The sequence below is a fragment of the Silurus meridionalis genome, chromosome 1, assembly GCF_014805685.1.
Source record: "Silurus meridionalis isolate SWU-2019-XX chromosome 1, ASM1480568v1, whole genome shotgun sequence".
Lineage (NCBI taxonomy): Eukaryota > Metazoa > Chordata > Actinopteri > Siluriformes > Siluridae > Silurus > Silurus meridionalis.
In genome coordinates this window covers 6802897-6826439 of record NC_060884.1, presented here as the reverse complement: position 1 = coordinate 6826439, position 23543 = coordinate 6802897, and the positions used below count along the sequence as shown (strand labels likewise).

The window sequence follows — 23543 nt, the reverse complement described above, 5'->3', positions numbered from 1 at the left end:
AATCTCTCAAGGGTACAGAAACATGCATTGCTTGAGTACATTGTACATTGTCTAATTTCTTTTCAGGGCTCAGCTGATTCCTACACTAGCAGGCCATCCGATTCTGATGTGTCATTGGAGGAGGAGAGGCAGGATGTGGGGAGCCAAGGCCGGCAAGAACGGGAGCAGCAGGCCGCCGTACAGCTGGAGAGGGCAAAGGTTAGTCTACACTATACAATGCTACCTTTTACAGTTTCCTAATCCACTCTGTATGATTGCTTTTGACCAACATTTTCATACTTTCCATTATGCCACTGATGCTTTTTTAAGTTTTAACTCAATGCATGACACAGATCACGTTCATAATGTGTTGTGTTCTGCATTATACAAGGTTAAATGTCACAGTTGTACCTAGATGTAGTGTTAGATCCTGGATCATAATTAACATACCTGTGTTTATGATTACGTTTGTCCAGGTTTTATTATGTGACTGCTGTCATTAATGTATGTGTGATGTTACAGGCCAAAGCGGTGGCCTTCGCCGTGAAGACTAATGTCAGTTATTGTGGCGCGCTGGATGAAGATGTGCCTGTGCCAGGAACAGCCATTTCATTTGATGCTAAGGACTTCCTGCATATCAAAGAGGTATGGTGGCATTGGTTCATTAGTCATAATGATGACTGCAACCAATAGAAATCTCAGTAGTTTGTCTAATATAAAATACCTATCATTAGGTCACCAATGCATTATTAGTGTTGTGTACATATGTACATATGATGCGTTACAGATGTGATATTGGCTAAAAAAATATGTTTCTGAGGATACAATAGACAATTAATTAAACTGTATTATTGTATTAAAATAAATTAACTGTGTTTTATTACTTAGAATATAATACAGTATGAATTAAAAAAACGAAATTGACAAAATATGATAAAATGAGATCGAAACACAATCAGTTATCTATTGGTGTTCCAATGCGGCTTTCAATTTTCTTCCAGGTCATTAAAGGTTGTGAGATTCAAAAGCTGAGGGTCAAAAGAGAAACTGGCAGTTCTGTTGGAATAGGTGGGAATTGGTTGGGGACTAAATCAGGAAGGAAAATGGAACAAAATCTTAAAAAACCAAAAGGGTATCACCGCAGAATAAAAGTTCACAGTGCTGACTTGCGATAAAAATGAGAACCATGGTTTTAATTTACTAAAGGCCAGTAAAGGCCAGTATCATCCAAGTAGAACTAAATATAATAGAGGGCAAAATGTACATTGATGTTGAGTATATTAACAGAAAGCTATAGTAACTGTGAACTTGAAACATATTGGTGAACCCATCTGTGAAGTTTTCCCAAGCATGTCATATTGTAATATCTTTTGGTGTTGTGGTATATGAAACACATCAAAACCAATGAAAAGATGCTTACTTTCTTACTCCTTTAATTTCAGATGTATTCGTTTTAGTCACAGTAAAATTCTGTTTAACAAAAAAAAACTTGACATTTCTTTGTCTTTTACTTCACGAAATTGTAGAAGTTCAATAACGACTGGTGGATTGGGCGGCTGGTGAAAGAGGGCTGTGAGATTGGCTTCATTCCCAGCCCTCTGAAGCTGGAACACATCCGAGCCCAACTGGAGCAGAAAAAGAGCCGTGTTCAAGGGTAAGGGCCGAGAGGGTATTAGAGACTTACATTAGAGCATTTGGTTTTCCACAAAACGCTAGGGTGTATATATATACACACACATACATACATACATACATACACACACACACACACCCACACACACACACACACACATATATATATATATATATATATATATATATATATATATATATATATATATATATATATACACAGTATATATATATTTAATATACAGTCTATATATTAGGGCTGTCAATCGAATAAATATTTAATTGCATCTTAATCACACATTTATATCTGTTCTAACTAGACCTTAATACTTTACATAAAGCTTTAAATACACCAATTGTAATAGATATTACATATATATATATATATATATATATATATATATATATATATATATATATATATATATATATATATATATATATATATATATATATATATATATATATATATATATATATATATATATATATATATATATATATATATATATATATATATATATATATATATATATATATATATATATTAATTACACTCTGGAATGTATTCTTTTATTGTTAATTTCCTTTGAGATGTCATGTTTCTATTTTTATATGTAAAAAAATTTTTTTTTTGTGTTTGTTTTAATTGTAAAATATGGTATGTGGCTCCTTAAAGATTTATGTTATGGTTCCAGCTGCTTTCCCTTAGTTCGTGGTAAGTGTGGCTGAGGAGAGGTCAAAATGCTAAAATTGTCTGGGAAGGCAATGTTTAGTGATTAAAAATAATTTTCGGTGGAGTTTATCTATTTTAATTTCGGCTTCTTTATATTTATTTATATTTGTAATAAAAATGGCAAAATATAAATGTGCACTGCATTACTTGTGTGTTAATGAATTAAAATGAATTTGTGTTAGTGTTAACTTTGACAGCCCTAATATATATATATATATATATATATATATATATATATATATATATATATATATATAATAAAAAAAAAATTTAAGCAATTTTTTTTTGTCAAATATAAGTACATTGTTACTGCTTTTTTGTTGTGTTTTTTCTGCTTTAATAATTGTCAAGAAACTGCAAAACATTTTCCTGCTTTTTGTTTTGCACAGACAAAAAAAGTTTGGTTTGGTTTCTGAAAGTATTTTATTTACTTAATTGCATTATGTTCTAAGAAAATCAAATGCTCTATATAGATATATGTAGTGTGTATGTGTGTGTATATATATATATATATATACAGTACAGACCAAAAGTTTGGACACACCTTCTCATTCAAACAGTTTTCTTTATTTTCATGACTATAAAAATTGTAGAGTCACACTGAAGGCATCAAAACTATGAATTAACACATGTGGAATTATATACATAACAAAAAAGTGAACTAAAAATATGTCATATTGTAGGTTCTTCAAAGTAGCCACCTTTTGCTTAGATTACTGCTTTGGTCTGTACTGTATGTATATATATATATATATATATATATATATATATATATATATATATATATATATATATATATATATAGGTAGACAGTGATATTATTACTGTGTTATTATAGATTATAGGAAATTTGGTGCATATAATTTATATCTATTGAGTTGACATTGTTTTTGGAATGTAAAAACATTCATTGCAGCTGATTTTTAAAGTTGGGCTTAAACTATTTATTATCATATTTGGCAAATTGATGAAAAACATGACTTGGAAACTTCTACACATGGTTCATGTCAAATCAGAAGTCTTGTCTGTCACATTTGTTTCTCATGTTCTTTTGTTGTAATTCATAAGCATACAGAATTCTAATCTTTATCCCAGTATAAAGTAATACACCTACAAATGTTTCCTTTAACAGTTACCATAAGTACTACAACTTTAGAATGAGATTAGAATTCTGTAAAAATGTATATAGCTTTTAACTTGCAATAGATTAGACTGAAATCCTTTAGGGATATACTGATCTTTAATGAGCTTATATAATTGATTATAGTATTATAATAGTTAATTACTTATCCTTATAGTTGCTATAGTAATAGCAGTAATATAATATAACGCTTAATATATATAGATTTAATTTAAATAGAGTAGCCCATTGCTGTGTATAAAGAGTCACCCTAATGCTGTGCTCTCTGTGTCTTTGTTTGTTCGCTCATCTCTTTAGTAAGTCCAGCGGAAGCTCCTCCTCCAGCTTGGGGGATGTGATGTCATCAGGTGAGCCTGTGGTCAGGGGGGGAGGGGCTTTGGGAGATTGTGTGGGGTGGGGTTGGGTCACAGGAATCACCACGAAAACACATCAGTGGGCGATTTTACTTCATCACTGTCCTGTGTAAGGCTAAAGACAGAACGAGCAGCTTCTTGTGAGCGATGGGCAGCGAATGATAATGTTCTGACCGAAAGCATTCATTTTAGACATTTGCTGAGACCAGTTCAACTATTCTAAAGTCCTGTTTTTTTTTTTCTCTTTACAGGCAAGCAGAAACAAAAAGTGGTAAGTGCACATATGGACAAACACACACACATTTCAGTCTCTGCTGATCAGTTAAAGCTGAATTATAACTTAAAGCTGATATTCAGATTCGCTCAATTTACATTTTTTATTGATTATTTATCCCATAAGCAAATTGTATTGTTTCAGCAGCCTACGGTGGAACAATTAAGTAAACAGAATAGTAAGCACAAGCGAGTAAATAATTGAGTACATTTAACTCAATAGTTTTTGTATACCTTAACAGTGTGAGCTGTTACAGCAAAATAATTAATAATAATAATAATAATCATCATCATCATCATTTTATTAAGTGTCCCAAAGTGAAGTAACGTTTGTCACCTTTGGAATATCTTTTACTAACACTAATAATTATGTATGCATTAATAAATAATTATATGGCACAGTATGCTTTTGTTTATAGCTACATTTAATGTTGCCAAACATCTGCATGACAAGTTCCTTCTATTATGGTCGTATAATCCATTATACATTTCTATTCTTTACTTCAAGATACAAATTCATAGGTTGTTTTGTTGCAGAGAAACTGTAAAACCCTCTGTCACAAAGGTTTTCCTTTTTAAAAGTGAAATACAAAGATTGATATAAAGCACAGACACTGGAGACTCCTTGCAAAAATGCTTAATAATCTCAATGAAAACTCTACCCTATCATTGATTACACAGATGAGTTCACATGGTTTTGTGGAGCGTTCCCTATGCAAATCTGTTTATACATGATGACATATTGGCGCTAAAAGAATCAAGAATTCAGCAGCATAAGATTACAATAACAATTGTTGACAAATCTTGTGAAGTTAATGTCTGCATATCTATGACTCTTTACAGACTGAGCATGTGCCTCCATATGATGTTGTGCCCTCCATGAGGCCTGTGGTTCTGGTTGGTCCTTCCCTAAAAGGATATGAGGTAAGTGTTTTAAGATCTCAGTGGTCTAATCTGGCTTTTATTTGGGATTTAATGATATCATAATATAAGAAAAGCTGACAGTTATATGATTAATATTAGTCATTAATATAGTTAGTATGAATAAATGGGCAAGTTAATGCACTTCCAATGCAGTGTTTTCATTTAGTGCATTTTTTTATTTAATATCACATTTAATATAATATTTCATATATTTTGCAGGATGCTGAAATGCATATTTTGCAAAATGCAATTTTTCAAGGCAGAAATTGAAAAAAAAAAGATCAAACTGGATTTAATATCATGTCCTCTCTTCTCATAACCTCGTTCCTCTCTATATGATATGACATTTTATATTATAATAATATAATCCCAAAGGATAAACTTTGCGATGCCACAGTCCATACTTGTATACTAAAATGGAAAAAATAAATATCACATTTTGTGTCATTTATGGAATGCGCCACAACCTGGATTTGGAAATAGATTTTTTTTTGTTTGTCAGTCTCTTGGACTTTTCTAGGTTGTTCCTCCTGTATGTGTATGCAAGTCTGTGTTTTGTAAGCCCGCAGAAATCGCTAAATCTGTACTCCCCTCTCGGTCTACTTGCATGGACAAAACAAAAAAGAACGCTCCTCCTCCTCCGCTGCTCAGTTGCCATGGCAACAACCTTCCAGGCTCCGGGAGACGTCAGTGGTTGGAAAGTAGAGCAAGGTTTGAAATAAGAAAATGAGGGTAAGAGAGAGAGAGAGAAAGAGATGGATAAATAAATATATAGAGAAAGGGATAGTGAGTCAGTGAATGAGACAGTGCTAGACAGAATGCAAGGGGAAGAGCAAGACAACTTGAAAATAGCAATGAAATCTGGTTCATTTTTATCACAAACATGGAATCATTAATAAACAACAAGGACCAAATATCCTAGACATTTATTACCAGATTATCAGTTTACCATGTACAGTCAATTATACACTAGTTCTAGTAAGCTGTAATGTGTATGTAGAAACAAAGGACATAAGTGAATACATTTATTGAGCAGAAATAATCATTACAGTCCAACATATGGGTCAAAGAAAAGGCAGGCAGTGTTAGTATCATCTCGTTAATATTCATTAATCAAAATGATTTGGGAAATTGGAGCGAATTAATCATGAAAGATGTAAGAACCCAATAAAGTACAATTACATGTAATGAGACTTCACGGTGATACAAGAAACAGGTATGTATTAATAAGCAATCTAATTAGGATAGTAAACACATTACAGGTGGATACAGTAGGATAGAGCAGAGGGGGTCGAGACACAATAAGACACAATAAGAGCACAATTGCCAACTCACAGCTTCCTGGGTCGATTCTGAGCTCGGCTTACCAAGTGTGGCATTTTAAAAATCCTCCCCATGTTTACCTGGATTTCCTCCTGGTTCTACCGGTCTCTTTCAACTCCTATGAACATGCCAGTGGGTGAATTGACTAGGTGTAAATAATAAATATGTGAATGTGTGTATATGATGCTCTGTGATGAACTGGACTTCTGTTCAGGGTATATTCCTGCCTTACACCTAGTGAATCCCTGTATAGAGTCCATCATGAATAATGCAATTACTGAAGGTGAACTGAAAACAGACACATCTTGAAATCTTAAATAAAAATAGCTATAACTATAAAATAGCATCACACCTATGCATTCATATACATACATAAACACACAATTGGAAATTGACTTAAAGCAATGACCGTAAATAATATCTTATGTATTTTCCATTCATATCTTTTGTGTAATTTGTGTGTGTGTGTGTGTGTGTGTGTGTGTGTGTGTGTGTGTGTGTGTGTGTGCGTGCACGCACATAGGTGACCGATATGATGCAAAAGGCTCTTTTTGACTTCCTGAAGCATAGGTTTGATGGCAGGTGAGCAAAGTAGTGAAATCAACTTTTTAAAATTACTTTAAAAAGAGTTTTTATTCTCACACACTACACTTGCATAAGTGAGTACGAGACAAAACCTATTGTATGTTTGTTTTTTTCGGATTAGGATATCCATTACGCGTGTGACCGCTGACATCTCCCTGGCTAAGAGATCTGTGCTGAACAACCCGAGTAAGCGAGCCATCATCGAACGCTCCAACACTAGATCCAGTCTCGGTAAGAAACAATTAAGTTTTTAATGATTGAAAAAGAGAAAAATACTGTTTAACAAAATCTGTATGTTATATTTTTGGGGAACGTTCTCAGAGAGTAGAAAAGTAAAAAAAAAACTCATTTCTGCACACTGTGGCTTCAAACGTTATGTCTGTATTTTTGCTCAGGTAAACTTCATGTTCAGAGTTTGGATATGCAGCTACTTACATGGATTTTCTTGGCAGCCCATTTAGATTATAAAAAGTACTTGTCTGTTCGCAAAAATAAATGTCGGATAGAGTGTCTGAATGAATGTCTGGTAATTTCTGAAGAAGACCTGAATTTTCTCATTTATCCCCGAAATTATGGTTGTATTTGGCATCTTATAAAAAAGAGCTTGATCCTCGTACAATCATACGTAAACGAGACACGACTTTTTTCTGGCTAACTTCGCCTCTACATACTTCTTGTGCGAATAACAGAGTAGATTTAGTATGTAATTACATCTGAGTTGTAAATACTGCTGTATAGCTCATCTCAGATTTACAGTCCTGTGTGTATACTCTATGTCGGATTACCTTGAGGAATGGTCATGAGTTTTGAGTAAGCAATTTCAACTGATTTCTAAGTACAAACAATTGTGTCCAAATTACTTTTACTGTTAATAACATATATACTCTGACTTAATAGAATTCTTAAATGCATTGTATAATTTATATTACATCATTTACATCATGTCACATACTATTTATGATACACTGAAAAACAATGATACTGGCTGCATAGGTGTCTATGAATGCTCAGGATTCCTCTCACTGTTCCACTCTAGCCATACAATCATATTATTCAGTGACTATATTTCTAATTAGTATTCAGATTTACACATTTTACGCATTGAAACTTGAAATCTTCTCATATATGTCTGTGTGTAGCTGAAGTGCAAAGTGAGATTGAGCGTATCTTCGAGTTGGCGCGCTCCCTGCAGCTGGTAGTATTGGACGCAGACACCATCAATCACCCGGCTCAGCTAATGAAGACATCACTAGCTCCCATTATCGTTCACGTCAAAGTGTCCTCGCCGAAGGTACTCAACTTGTATGCGCTGTCAAAATAGTTTTGGACATCAGCCATTGTACTGTGGTAATAACCCTTCTCTGTGGTAATAACACCTTCTCTCAGAATGAGAGGTAAGTGTACTTCAAGGCTCTTCTCTGTTCTGGCACCGAGGTGGTGGAATGAACTTCCCCTGGATGTCCAAACAGTGGAGTCCCTGGCTATCTTCAAGCGACGGTTGAAGACATACCTCTTCTTAAAACACTTCAATTAGCACTTTCCAAGATTGCTTTGTAAAAATCAAGAGTTGTAGTGTGAATTATTTTAAGTTTGTAATCTAGTGTCGATTTATTCATGCTAGAGACTCAATGCACTTTTGTACGTCGCTCTGGACAAGGGCGTCTGCTAAATGCCGCAAATGTAAATGTAATAATGGAAAGTAACAGTATTAGCAATAGACAGTAATAGTAAGGCCATAAATAGCGATAGAGTGGTGAAATCTATTTCTGATCCATGGCTATTATTGAGTGTGTGATGTTCTTTTGCTCTGCAGGTCCTTCAAAGACTTATTAAATCCAGAGGAAAATCTCAGAGTAAACATCTCAATGTGCAGCTGGTAGCAGCCGATAAACTGGCACAGTGTCCACCAGTAAGTCATTTGATTCAGAAACTAATTCTCTCTCTCTGTCATACTCTCTCTCTCTCTCTCTCTCTCTCTCTCTCTCTCTCATACATTTCCATTTAATTGCCACTTAGTGTGTTTACATTCATCTGTCCATCTGCACTCTAACAGAGAGTTTGACAGTTTATTAGTTTAAAACCCACCTAAAAAAGTTATTTTTTTCTAATTCAAAAATTCCTTTTGCTTGAATTTTTTTTTATTTGGCATATTTTTCCACTCTATTGTATGCCATTTTTTTTTATTTTCTATTTCAACCCTCACCTGCTTTTTTGCTGCAATTACAACACTTAAGATTAGAACACTCGAGAATCGATATTTTCACATTCTATCACCAGAAAAACCTGAAATTATTATTCCTTAATGTTTAAATAATCATATTCGTAATAAAAAAAAACAGCATTGTTTTTTTTCCCCAAAAGCAACACAATCTAACCTTTAATGATCATGTAGCGCCTCCTGATAGGTGTTTTTAGTGTGGAATATTTTGTCATGTTTTCATTAAAATTTGGGCTGACTTGCAAATAATAATACAAAAAGACAAAGGAAGTCCGAGCACTTTTTAAGCTAATTTTAAATTGTGAAACAACATTCAAATGGTGCAGACTTTGATCCAATGTTTTAGTTTTCTCTCTCAAGTTGGTGACATCAGAACTAGAAACCTAATTTTAGGCATTAAAAAGTCTAACTCTGATGTATTAATGTGTGCAGAACGCTACAGACGTGTTTTGCCAGTTAACCTTGGCTGTAACAGTTTCCCTCTGACGAACCAATCAGAGGATGAAAAAAAATGCTGATGCTATTCTGTGAGGCGAAAATCTGATTGGTTAAAGAAATAGACCCATTGCTATTAGAGACTATTAATAAAAAGGCCAGCAGTACAAACTTTGAAGGCCCTGGGCAGATTAGATTGACGTGGCAGCACAAAGAGGCTGAAAACTTACTGGACAAAAAAATCTAACAGACACGTACTGGAAGCAGTGCAGCCAAGAGAAGCGCTATGAAATGAAGAGAATAAACTGTTGGGAATAAATTAATACAATTTCATTAAACAAATATTTGAATTTAGGTTGTAAATGTAGATCAGTGCTTCTGATAGTGTTTAGGCCAGCAGAGAAGGCCTTGCTGGCCCTGACGGCCCACCACTGACTTCCACAAGGTGTGTTTTTAGGCCAGTTCTTGTTTTTTCTTTATACAGTAGTAAAATGCTTTTAAGTGTCTAGTCGGTGTTTTTCCACTAAATCAATGCAAGTTATAACTTTTAAATGGTCATGAATGCGCACACAATAACTACACAGATGTTTTTCACACAATTTCGAAATCACAGGAGATGTTTGACATTATTCTGGATGAGAATCAGTTGGAGGATGCATGTGAGCACTTGGCAGAGTATTTGGAGGCATACTGGAAGGCCACACACACCTCCAGCAGCACTCCACTCAACCCACTGCTGGGGCGGAACCTTGGCCCCTCTGCCCTCGCTCCTTATCCCTCCACTATCTCTGGCTTGCAGGTCAGTATCTATAAATACACACACACACACACACACACACACACACACACACACACACACACACACACACACAATACTCTACTTATCTGCAAACGCCGCATAAAATCATAAAATATCCACTTCCTATTTCCAAACAGTTACTACAGTTATTAGTCAGCAAGTGCTCTAGGGAATGAATATTTATAGCTGATATAACATACGTGATAAAGGCCGCATTTAATATTAAATTATATTGGGTTTTTTTATTTATATAAAAAAAATATATTGGTATTTTTAGAAAAAAATCAGCTTTGGGTTGCATAACCTATTTGGTACTTTTTAACGTTGTGCATATTAAATCTAAGTAAATAAATTTTTTATTGGACATATTCTTCCAGTTATTCCTAAAGCATTCATCTTATTTTTTTTGGTTATTTTGTCCTGAAAAGTAAACGAGGCTTTAATACATTGAAACTCACAGGTCTGGTCATTTAAAATCAATACATCAAAAGAATTGAACGTTTCTGAAAAGAATTGTGTGTTCTTGTGTATTGTATAAACTGGTTTTAAGTCTTGATCGAGTTTCCTTTGTCCCAGAACCAGCAGGGCCCAAGAACGCGACACGCCAACCACACAGGAGACCACTCCACAGTCAACGAGCGGCGCAACCTGATGACACCAGACGAAAACTACCACAATGAGCGTCCTCACAAGGGCCGCGGCAACCGCAGCTCGTCAGGCTCACAGCAGGGTAGAGACCATCACCACTACATGGATGAGCAGCAGGACCCTTACCAAGACAGCTACAAACCGCACCGCAACCGCAGCTCACCGGGCAGCTACAGCCAGGACTCACACCACCGGCTCTGAGCAAGTTTCATCCCCTGCACTTGAGTCCATTGTCAATTAACATTGCGTTTTTTTGGTATCCATTGCATTTTTTATTTTTATTTTTTTTGTTGGACATCATAAGCTCCTTCGAAAGCCCAGTCATCTGACTTGACTTGCACCTCCATCTGCACAAATGACATCCTGAGATAAACGTGGATCATCCAGACTTCCAGCAATCCACCATTCATACGTTCTTCTTTCTTTGTTTGTTATGTGCGTTCTGTTACTCCTACTAAAAGGCGAGACTTTCCCAGCCAAAAAAAAAAAAGAAACAAAAAAACTGAAGATGTTCAAAAATATAGACACGATAGCCCTGACAGGGATTAGAGAGGAGAGTAAACAAAGGCCCACAGAGCAGATCCACACCGTGTGCGTAATGCATGCTTCCTTCGGTGTTGGATGTTTGCTGTGATGCAGAGACTCCTCAGACGGTCAGACAGTCAGGCTTAATACTGATGATATACCAACCCACTGCCAGTGATATTTTGTTATATTTACAGATTGTGAATAGAATTCTGCAAGACCAGGATCTTAGAGTCTTCCCTAGCCTCTGGATCTAGTTATGATAAGAGGGATTTTTTTATACAGCCGAATAAAGAATATGATAGGTTTTTGCACCTTTTAACACAATTTTTCGTTTAATACAAGAAAGTAACTTCTGTGAAAGTGCTGCCTCGTAGCTTCCAAGGTCGCAATGACCGATCTGACCATAGGCCATTGTTTGCGGAATAGAATAGCTGCTTAACCAAGAGGTGCACACCATATTGGCTGGTAAGCAGTAGTGTTGCTCCGAGCTAGTTTTCATCAAATGTAGATGACACTTTGCTCTTTAGATTTGAACAAATTGTTTATTTTTTGTTGTTGGTTTTTTTCGTTTTAGATAATAAGCATGAGCAGATCCCAGATTTAGACCTTCATTTGCAGGAAACGTCTTCATCATAGGTGCTGAGTGTCAGGTAGAAAACAAAAGATGATACTCCCTCATGATCATATGGGTGCCACTATGGTCTCCGGACCGACGTTGTGGTTCGATGCGCTTCAACAAATTCTCAGGCTCTTCAGGATCTTAATCACCACGATGTGCACTGATCTCTGGAAGACAAACCGGATTTACATCTCGGATCTCATTAGCTAAAGTTTTTCTCTTCTACTTGAACGCGCCATGATGGAAAGGCCGACCTAAACCATGGATATAAGCATGCATGTACAAGGAAACCTGAACGTTTCAAGAGCCTGGATTTTCTCTCATTGATTTATGCTAGTTTGTGCATTTCAAAAAAAAAAAAAAAAGATTTTAAAACAAGAAGAAAAAAAAAACATTACGACCGCAAGACGTAATCAAACACGTACGTTCTGTATGCAGTTGTCTATGAGCATGCTTCTCTGTTAATACTATAATTGAGGATGAATTAAACAAACGGATCGAGATTCAATGCCCATAATTCATCATAGACTGCACTGAAGATTCATCTCTGAGTTTGCTGCTTGAGACAATCACACAGAACACCTTCTTCATCCCTTTTCCAGCTCCATTCTGAGCTCCACCTCGACAAGGAAAAAAAAAAAAGATCCATATATTTTTTTTTTCTTTCTTTCTTTTTTGTGAAATTAATAAGGGAAATGCAAACTGCATGCACAATATATGATTTTCATTTATAAAACCAGATTTAAAAGAAAAAAAGGTTTTATGGAAATAATGGTGTAAAAGACAAATCTAGCAGTATTTAAGTTTTCTTTTACAAATAAAAATTAAAGAGAGAGAAAAAAAATAAATGGCCATTTTGAAAATGTGTCGGGTTTTTTCTTGGGGCATAGAAAAAGAGGGTTACAAAATACAGAAAAGTGCAGAAGCTTTGTTTTACCACTAGATGTCACTCCAATGGTATTGTTATGCTTTGGAAGGCGGGAAAAAAACAGATGTCTAAAACTTGTATTTTTTTCTATTTTCAGCTCTGCTTTCTGCAAACTTTTCATCCTGGAGAATCACAGATTCCTTTGTGTGCAAGGTTTAAAAACATGGTCGAGTGAACAATAAGGGGCTACACATCAATCTATAAGACAAGGATACACCTATATTACCTCACCATAGCAAACAAGCTATCTTTTTTCTTTATACATAATGCAGCATAAAGGTATGAATTCAGCAAAAGGTTGAAATTATTTACAAGCGTATTTATCAGCTAAAAATGAATGTCTATGGGCATTCTGTTGCTGTGCCTACCTTAGTTTTACCAGAGCAACAGGACCAGTTCATCGTTGGTGCCACTATTATCAAGCATATTCTCAGTCAACTTATGAAATCTAAAAGTTACTGGAGAGCCAGTGGTTGAACAGTTCTTCAATACTCTGTCCAGACATAACAGGTGGAAAGGCGTTAGTATTTCAACTGTTGTTGGTACAGCAAAATGAACTCAGGCCATCAATCTATTCCCTCGGCAGGAGCACCTTGTGTGGGGCAAGCTCTCTGTGGGCAGAACTGTGCCAGTTAGGGCACAAACAAAGAGGAACGGTGTTACTATTAAGCATTATCGCTACGTTACCTGGTGACAGATGGGTACCGGTTAAGGTGATTAACCCGTCCCACAAGCCTGTCACTCTAAAACAGAACAAGGCTAGCTGATGTGTCTCCTGTTTTGGCAGATGAAGACGATGTGCAGTGTGATTGTGGTCATGAGGGGACCATGACTGTGCAAAACCAGACTGTTTTGTCTACTGAAGGAACAAGGGGTGATGAATGCTTTCTCTGATATACATGATGCATGGGTCTCCAAACTGGCGCCACTTCAGCATCAAGTACATACCTAGCAGTAAGAATGTGGTGGCTGATGCTCTAAGTTTAAAGCCCTTCATTAATAATCACATCAGCCAGTGGCTGATGATTGTGCCTTATGTTGCACTGCTTGAAGAAGCAGAACAGTTTGAAATGGGTACTAATTAAAACATGTTCAGGTCCAGTGCCACCATTCAGACTACCAAAAGCACTTCTTGTGTGTCCGTGGGTCAGTGTTTCCTTAGAGGTGCTGAGGTATTTGCGTTCTTAGAAGAACAAAGGGATTGGGAAGTAGGGGTGGAGTCTATAGTCTAGATCTTTTGGGTTAACCAAGACACCCAGCAATGCCCATTGCCAGTCTTATCTTTAGAAGAACTCCAGGAGAGACAGCAGAAACCTGTTCAGGGTTTTGTTTTATGTTGGTAGGTGTAGAAGAGCTTCATGGTGTGAGCATTCCGGTGAAGCTCGTAACGTGCTCAAGAGTCTTGAAGCATTAGGAGAAATTACGGCTACTTGATGGTGTACTTTACTGTGTAAGCAAATGGGCAAAAAACATTTACAGTATGTTATTCCGTCCTCTCTGATTTCACAAGTTATGCTGGGTATCCATGATGCGTTTATGTTAAACAGTGCAAGCTTTGTGTCATCATTAAAACACCTGCGCCAGAGGGCAAGGCTTCCCTGGAAAGCATCAGTTGGCCAATAAACGTAAACGTAGGCAGAGAAAGCTATCAGGTGGTCACGCTGAATATACAGTATATTTATTTACCACACCAAAATTTGTGCTAAGTAGATACCACCAACCGGCAATGATGGTTCCTTTGAAAAGCTCTCTGCTTCAGCTACAGTCACTAAATGCCTACCCCCCAAACTACCATCCCAAACTATCTAGAGATGTACTAGCGCTATTTGGATTCCACTTCATGTACTGTTTGGACATTGGACTTCTTTAAATGTTTAAAGGCTCTGGCATGGAGAAGCTGGTGTTGGAACTATGATAATCTCAAATGTTAAGCTGTTTTATGAGTTGCTCAGTGGCTCCTGGTTCCATAAAAACTTATAGAGTCATAATGACTGTATACGTCTGTAGAAAGGACATTTCTCATAATCTTCTATTCCAGTGCTCATGTTAGTTTTCACTCCCTGGTGTTTGGTATTGTTTTAAAGATTAATAATCACACTCTTGATGTCACCCAAATGAGGATGGGTTCCCTTTTTGAGTCTGGTTCCTCTCAAGGTTTCTTCCTCATAACATCTAAGGGAGTTTTTCCTTGCCACATTCACCCCAGGCTGCTCATCAGGGATAAATACACATCATTCAATTCTTAAATTCTGTAAAGCTGCTTTGAGACAATGTCCATTGTGAAAAGCGCTACAGAAATAAACTTGACTAGACTAAATGAGTAAGGCATATTCTCAGAGCAGTCCACAAATCTGTACACATTTCTAAAAGCTCAATTTCATATATAAATATCACCCTAAATGCATTTATTATACAATTAAATACACTTGTTATTGTGCACAATTTATCAAACTCTCCGAACCAAGAACCAAAAACTCCTCGGCTAATTGTAGCCTTAGATACTTACAACATCTATATCCTTATAATATGTTTTTATAATTAGCCTTTTAAGCTGCATTGGGGATGAACTCAGTTCAGGACCTTTTCAGTACAATCACAGAAAACCTTTATTACATCACCTTAGTTAAAGGTAAAGAAATCAATAAGTGCTGTTTAACTACAATCCAACTGGACTAGTTAGGCTGCAATTGTTTTGTTGCAAGCTACAGACATTATGATAAACTTCGTACTATAAACTATAATGTTATGCAAACTAAAATAAATATTGTTGCTTTATGCGTAAAAGCGCAGCAGGCAACACAGCATAAGTGATATACAGATATTAGCAGATTTCATAAAATGCATTAACCTTCACTATCCTTATAACGAGATGAGTGATAGAGCTGCGCATACACCTTTATTTTTAGCTTGTTTACCCCCTACTTCTTGTTTCTTTTTTTTCGGAATTGGGCTCCTGATGGTTTAGACCTTTTTACAGCCAAAATTAGGATTCAGCTCTCCTTAATGACGTAACGTCACCCAAACCCCGCCTTCCCTTTTCTGTATGAGTGAGGAAACTTCAATAATGTCGACTGTGCAAATGAGCGGGAAAAAAAATCGATCGATTTGTAATTTTTTTTGCATTGACGCACTGTGACTGCCCATGTCTCATCATATGCCTAAATTCGCCACTGCACAGTCTGCGCTTTACCCTGATTGGTGGATTGCTGCGTGTTTGACCAGTTAAGTTTTTATCCACTCATAAATTAAAAGGAACGACTGATTTTGCCAAATATAGTTGAGTGAAAAGTAAAATATTTTACTTAGAAATATAGTGAAGTTAAAGTAAAAGTCTCCCCAAAATAGAAATACTTGATTAAAGTACAGATACACGAAAAAACCTACTTAAGTACAGTGACGAATTACATTTACTTCGTTACAACCCACCACTAACAACTAACTACACACAGGCTGACTAAAGCGTAGTGGCACAAGTGTGTTACAAACAACATGAGTGTATTAAACCTGTAAAAGAAAATATGTGGGTAGATATTGTAATCTGTTTATTAATCAATCGTTTGGTTGATTTTTGCTAATGCTTTTAGCAAAGTATTAGCATTACTTTCTAAAACAATCCTCAATATAAACAGCAGAGGGCAGTCATTTCTGCTACAAGAAAAATCTTTTCCTGTTTATATCTCTAATATCCATTCCCCTCGATGGAGGCAGATGTAGCCACTGTTGCCAATCATGTTCTCTTTCTGCCCTAGGAAAACCTGAAAACTAATCAAAAGTATGGATTTATTCTTCTTCTTTCATATCAGTGTTATTAGATCTATTCTTATCTGGTCAGCTTTTAGATAAGTTGCTTAGAGAATGTAGGACCATTATGTAGGAAATAACGAGGCACTGTTTTCTATCTGTGTTCTCATTAACCTTCAGTCACTGAAATCACAATCGCATCCTGTCTTTGAACTCTCTTTGCTCTTCATTTTGCATTAAGACCAAAGAGTTTCTATTAACGCTATAAAACAATTCAGCCAATATCATGTATATGTAAATATATCTAGTTTGCATTCTTGTGTTGCTTGTCTACTTCTTAATAAAAATACCTTACTTTTTATAATGCACTCCTTTAGGATGTTATGTAACTAGAACAAAACAATACTTTGTTGTTGCCAAGCAACATCTAAGTTTATCCTTTCCAGTAAAACGACGGCTCTCTTACGGGGAATGACGACTGGCATCCACATGCTATAAAATCACTCAGGTCATTTTAACCTTTTGTTAAATAGGCATCTATGTGCTTTTCTGTAAGTGATGCACTGAAAACAGTTCGGTTGGTAACTCTGTGAACACCCACGGATGGCAAGGGAAAGAGACAGTGACATGTGGGGGAGGATTTGCATTAAAATGTTCTTGTTGGATAAATAAATAAGTGCTGGTACTCATCTTTTTTTTTTTTTGGCATGTTACCATGTTTATTAATATAGTTGTGGGTTTAGACATAAAAGGAACATGAGGGAAATGGCCATTACAAATATACACAAGAAAAAAAGAAAGTCTTTCGGGTTTAAATTTAGAATTCAGTCTCACAGAGACAACATTTTCAGTCTGATTGGTCTGAAGGTGTTGAGTAATTTCTTCTTCTTTACAGAAGTTCCAGCTTTAATATAAATAGAGGGTTAATATTATTGCAATTACTTATTTGAATACAATTTTATAGTACCATAAACAACTCAAACAGATAAATATAGGTTGATACAGTAAAAAGTTGTTTAAGTAGATGTTTGGGCAGCGTCTCCAGTGTCACCACTGACAAAGTGAGTTTTGGGGACCGTTGGAAAAGTGTTCAGGAAAGAGGACTTTGCATTTTTAGCTTTTTTTTTTAATAACATGAAAAGCTTTGTGTGTGTGTGTGTGTGTGTGTGTGTGTGTGTGTGTGTGTGTGTGTGTGTGTGTGTGTGTGTGTGTGCCTTACTAACATTAACCAAGAGATAATAAATAGAGGCTGGTCAGGGAACAACTGATTATAGAATACGTGCTTAATTGTCTTGCCGATGTTCTAAAACATTAAGTGTTGTTGAAACGCACAGTGTGTCATTCATTAATAAGTTAACAATTGTAATTGTTGGCAAAAAAATTTCAGGAGGTGCATTTAGCTCTTAAAGGAAACTAATACTGTTTACTGACATCCTCCTCTTGTAAATGTCCCATTGGGATGAATGAAGTATCTATCTATCTATCTATCTATCTATCTATCTATCTATCTATCTATCTATCTATCTATCTATCTGTCTGTCTGTCTGTCTGTCTGTCTGTCTGTCTGTCTGTCTGTCTGTCTGTCTGTCTGTCTGTCTGTATGTCTGTCTGTCATGGAATATTTTCCTTTATCAATGTAACTTTTTTCCTTTTGCAAAATTGTTTTTGGAAACAGCCACACATTGTATAACATAAGTATTTTAATAAAACCTTATAAGTGTAAACCCTGAAACGATGCCAGACGTAAATATGCAGATTTTGTAGTTTTGAAAAAAATAATTTGAGAAACTTTTTTTCTTTTGCTTGTTTGGCCAGTAGCTGTGCAATTTATCAAGTTATTGTTAATGTTGTTTTCAAAATGGCAAAATATAATTTTGAACATAGTTGAAAGCTTGTAAAATTGCAATAACATCAAAAAGTTCTTGAAAAAAAAGACAGATATGACATTGGGACTTTGGATTTTAAAACTGTTGCACCAAGGCTGTTAAATAATAAATGGAAGCAGGCTGCAGTATAAGCCTACATGAATTTATGTGAATTGGCAGAATGCTAGTGCAAGCACAGATGGTCACACGTCAGGGTGCACTCAGTGACTTCTGCCAGTGCATCATGGGTGACAACAGCAACCTGGCTAATAACCTGTGCAGTTTCAGTGAATCAAGGGTGAATAGATCGGTTTATTCTCATTTATTATTTCCTTAAAATGTGATTTTATTGCTCTTTTGACCTGCTGAATTTATTCCAAGGAAACTCAGCAGGAATGTTTTATTAAAATTATTTATTCAATCTTTATGTTTCACTATTTCTCAGTAAGAGTCAAGTTTTTTTCTTTTGCCTTATTACCCTTCAAGAGAAGTCAGGAAATGACGTATGCCTTAATATTAATAGCTGGCTGCTATAACATTAGAGGCATTATGAATCATTTGTTCCACCCATTAAATGTAACATAAATGGCTTTTTTAATAATTTAAACTATAAAACATGCCAGGCTGTGCATTTACAGAGAAAAACTCATCTTCAGGGTGGTAGCAACCCTGTTAATTATTTATCATGATAGCACAGATCATTTTTCTATATTCTTTGGTTAATTGGCAGACACTTTTACAGACGCATTATGATGTCATTTAGGTGCTTCACCTTTTGAAGCAAAATAAAATAAACCACATGGCCAATTTTCACTCGGACAGGACAGATGGAGAAACAGCATCTGAACATCTACCAAAAAAAAAAAGTCACTGTAGCCTGTTCAGTTGCTGTTTAATAAACACTGTAATATAGATTTTAGTTAAATTATATGTCCTGCAGAGCCCATAAAATGGATACAAAGATGTTGGCACGTAAAATTGCTACGTTCACAGAAAAACATCCGATTCGCTGATCATAAAACCATAAATGTACCAATTACAGTGCCATCAAGTCTCTCATCAAGTCAAACACTTGGAGCTGACTTTTTTCATACACATGTAGAGGAAGTTATTTTCATATCTTGAAATGATTACTTGGCACCATGCTCCTATTTATCACGACTCAGCTTGACCTAACTGTAATATGCCTCAAGGTACAATGTGAAGAAATGAAATAAGCTTCTCTGTACAGGCACCCAGGTTGTAAAGTAATTTTTTTCTCTGGCTGTCCAAATACTTGAGTCATTGGCTGTCTTCTAAACACCTGCAACTTCACCAAGCACTTAAATGATACTAGAAAAAAAATCTACTTGTGTTATGCAATGCGATTATTTTACTTGTTATTCAATTTGTACTTTAAATATTAGTATTGAGTTGTATAATAATAGTTAATAATATAATGTAGTACATATTTTATAGTATATAATAGTTAATAGCATTAGAATAAATAATAGTTGCCTCAAATTTAAACACAAAATAAGTGTGAACTAAACCAGAATATTTTCTGGTTTAGTATATATCTCTGAAGATCTATTGTAAATCAACTCTTTGTGTCTGTATTTATTTAATTATTTATTGAAGCCAAATAATGCATTCCTACTCAGTTTAATTCTTACTTTATATCAGTTTTAGCTTAATAATATTTTCAGATCCTGATATGACCATCATCTGAGGATCATACTCATATACATGTTTAACATCTCATCACTGTCTCTCTAAAACAATGAATAATAATTATGAAGTTTAAAATGTGGGCTAAAAATAATCTAATGAAAAGATTTCCAAGAAAACTGTATGCCTTTTCATTAGATTTTGAAGCATAGCTGGGGTGAAAAGAAGGTCTGGATGCAGTCGACTTTCCATTTCATTCCAGAAGTGCTCAGTGGGGTTGATGGGGTTGAGGTCAGGTCTCTTTACAGCCCAGTCAAATTCTTCTACACCAACCTAGGCAAACCCTGTTGAATGTACCTTGCTTTGTGTCTCAAAGGGGATTGCCATGACATGTTTGGACCTTTTGGTTTTGGCAAAGGAATAGTTACATGCTTCATCGCACAAAGACAGCCTATACAATTGTGAGTTTTCAATGTAATGGTCAAGTGTTCACAAACTTTTATACATGTAGTGTATATAGTAGAAAACAATATTTTTTAAAAGAAGAAGACTACAAAGTAAATCCCTCTTGATAAGGACGTCTGCCAAATGCTATAAGTATAAATGTAAATTGAATAGTTAGAGAAGTTTAGCGATAATTAACATTTTGATTATTGTCAAATTCCATCATTTTATTAACCAAAAACTAGATCTGGTTTAGAGTCAAAGAAGGTTTATCCTGCAGATACACACTGCAGATACACACTACACAGTAGCCTTCAGCTGCCTGCTGCTACACAACCCATTAGTGACCTGCATCATTAATGATTATGTGTGCTTACACCGGTACTAAGTGACATGAGAGATGACTAACGTCTATTTGCCTTGCTATTCCAAGCCAGCCAATCAGTGGCATCCTCCATCAGAGGTGGCAGTAATGTCACTCACTTTATGGACACTTCTCACTGCTGTACCAAAAGGTCATACTACACAACAGTGACAGCTCTCTTCTGTCATAAGGTGTGTTTTTTTCTTCCTTCGGCATTGTTCTCATCATCAGAGGTTAGATTCCTCTCAGTGCCATGACATTTAAAAATACGCCTAGTTTATTAACCTCCCTTGAGACAAAAAAAAGAGGAAGAAATATAAAAGATCAAAACTGAGTCATTGTATTTGCTTAGTGTAAAATAGAAAATGTAATATAGTTTGGCAGGAGTATGTGGGTGGGATGAAACAGTTCATTCTAATAAGATGAGTATTGTTTTAATTCATTGTTCTTGTTTGAGCCTTCTCATTTAAAAAAACAAATCTTCAGTTGGGTTGTGTGTTAAGCCAAAAGTATACTGACTTTCCTTTGCTATTGGCAGAGAATTTCCATGGCTACTATGAACTTTGGATTACCTTATTTTAGATCATCTCAAAGATTTCCCATCTCCTTTATGCTCCACGCACTTCTTCCCTTTCTCACCATATGCATACCAAATCCCGTAGCCTAAATCCGTGCTTTTGCTTTCTCACTCAGCATTACTTGGGTTTCAACAAAGCATGGAGGAGGGGACAGATGCATGGAGAAATGGAGGAGGGGGTGATGATGGCTCCAACACCAACCAGCCCTCTCAATCTATTTCCCACAGCTGAAGTCCATTTGACTTAATGTGTGTACCTGCATGTCCTATAGCACAGTCCCCACTAGGACTTGGGTCTGGGAGAACGATCTCTCACCTCTTACAACACAATGCCCTCCCCCTGGCTCATCAGCATGTGTCAAAGCTCACAGCTTAGACCCCCTACGCATTGGGTTCAGCGTAAATGGGCTCAAATGGAGGAATGACAATGGAAAGGTGTGAGGAGATTGCCTTCAGCAATCGTGTGCCTGAATAATATATCGCAGAGTGACTCTGCAGAGTGTCTAGCTCCCAGTGCCTGTTTGTTATACTGATATAATCTTTGATTTGTAATGTTATATAATGCAATATGAAACACTACTCCCATGTACCCAGTGTACTATGCTATATTGGTATACTATTTTAGCAAGTTCTTTTTGTTCATATTCCTCCCACAAGGCTTAACCACTTACTCTTACAGCAATTCAAAGTTTTTTAAACTGCTAATTAAGGATGTTTTGGGGGGTTCTAACAATGCCATTGACACTTTTTTCTAAATGTCAAAAGTGTGCAGCTATATTCTATTTTATTCATACAGGTTATTGTACTGCCAGTCACATTTTGTACTTCAAGATCTTTTGTGTTGACCTTGTAGCAAAAATTGCACTTGGAAAGTCTTTAAAAGTGATAGCAGTTATAAACTGTATACGTGAATGTAGGTAATTATCAGTATTTGCTAAAGTAAAATTGAAATGAAAGGACTTAACCTTGATAACAGACTTGTTTAGCTGCAGACAGTCACGCTATCATGATCTTGCCTAGACAACAAGTGTAGTAACTATGTAGGAAGTCTACCATAAAAAGAGAGAGAAAAAAACAGGTTTGGACATGTGGAACCTCCTGCTTTGTGCTATTTAAAAGGCAAGTTGTTTAACAGAAACTGGAAAAGTTTAATTTAAGTCAAACCACAGAGTGTTTATCACTTACTGTATAAGTGGTTCAAAAGACACTGAAGGCTAATGGTATTAGTCAGCTTAGCAGTGAGTCAGATTCTCTCTCTCTCTCTCTCTCTCTCTCTCTCTCTCTCTCTCTCTCTCTGTGTCTCTCTTCCCTGCTCGTTTGCTCTTTCTTTTTCTATTTCTCAGGTGTATCCATGGCTACCACAGACATTCAGGTTGTTGAAAAAAGAGGAACGTGTGGGTGAGGTGTTATCTGGAGCTGCAGTGAATGACAGCAGATGAATGAACTGAATCGTTGTACTGAAGCCAAAAATAAGTCAGTATAATAATCTGAATTTAGTGTCTGGAGTGAAGCTTCCATGGCTTCCGTTTGACCTACACTTTACCTATAGTCTTCTCGTTTGCCCCAAACCCCCCGGGCGATATGAAGATGTTTTGGAGGTAAAGACAATGAAAGAAAATTAGGTGACATCCTGACATTACGTCTTAACGAATCCCCCTCTGAGTCACCAGGCTACAGTAATGCTTTAAATTGCAAGGTTTTTTTAAAGGGTTTTATCAAACTGTACATGTCAATTTTTTTGAACCAAGGATTTGATACTGGTGATGACCTGTGTCCATGTA

At 36.0% G+C, this 23543-nt stretch overlaps 1 protein-coding gene across 4 annotated transcripts in view; it reads left to right on the top strand.

Moving 5' to 3' along the window:
• cacnb4b (calcium channel, voltage-dependent, beta 4b subunit) overlaps window positions 1-13056 on the top strand; it is a 31978-nt gene extending 18922 nt beyond the window's left edge. For 3 of the 4 annotated variants that reach the window (XM_046856811.1, XM_046856831.1, XM_046856840.1), the window contains 12 exons: window positions 67-198; window positions 502-624; window positions 1506-1633; window positions 3786-3835; window positions 4093-4112; window positions 4958-5038; window positions 6885-6943; window positions 7068-7177; window positions 8086-8237; window positions 8760-8855; window positions 10213-10398; window positions 10975-13056. In XM_046856811.1, coding sequence (XP_046712767.1) covers window positions 67-198; window positions 502-624; window positions 1506-1633; window positions 3786-3835; window positions 4093-4112; window positions 4958-5038; window positions 6885-6943; window positions 7068-7177; window positions 8086-8237; window positions 8760-8855; window positions 10213-10398; window positions 10975-11247 — 1410 coding nt within the window. In that variant the 3' untranslated portion in view covers window positions 11248-13056. The remainder of the gene's footprint in view (window positions 1-66; window positions 199-501; window positions 625-1505; window positions 1634-3785; window positions 3836-4092; window positions 4113-4957; window positions 5039-6884; window positions 6944-7067; window positions 7178-8085; window positions 8238-8759; window positions 8856-10212; window positions 10399-10974) is intronic. The other variant, XM_046856822.1, reaches the window with a different exon arrangement.
• The last annotated feature ends 10487 nt before the right edge of the window (window positions 13057-23543 follow it).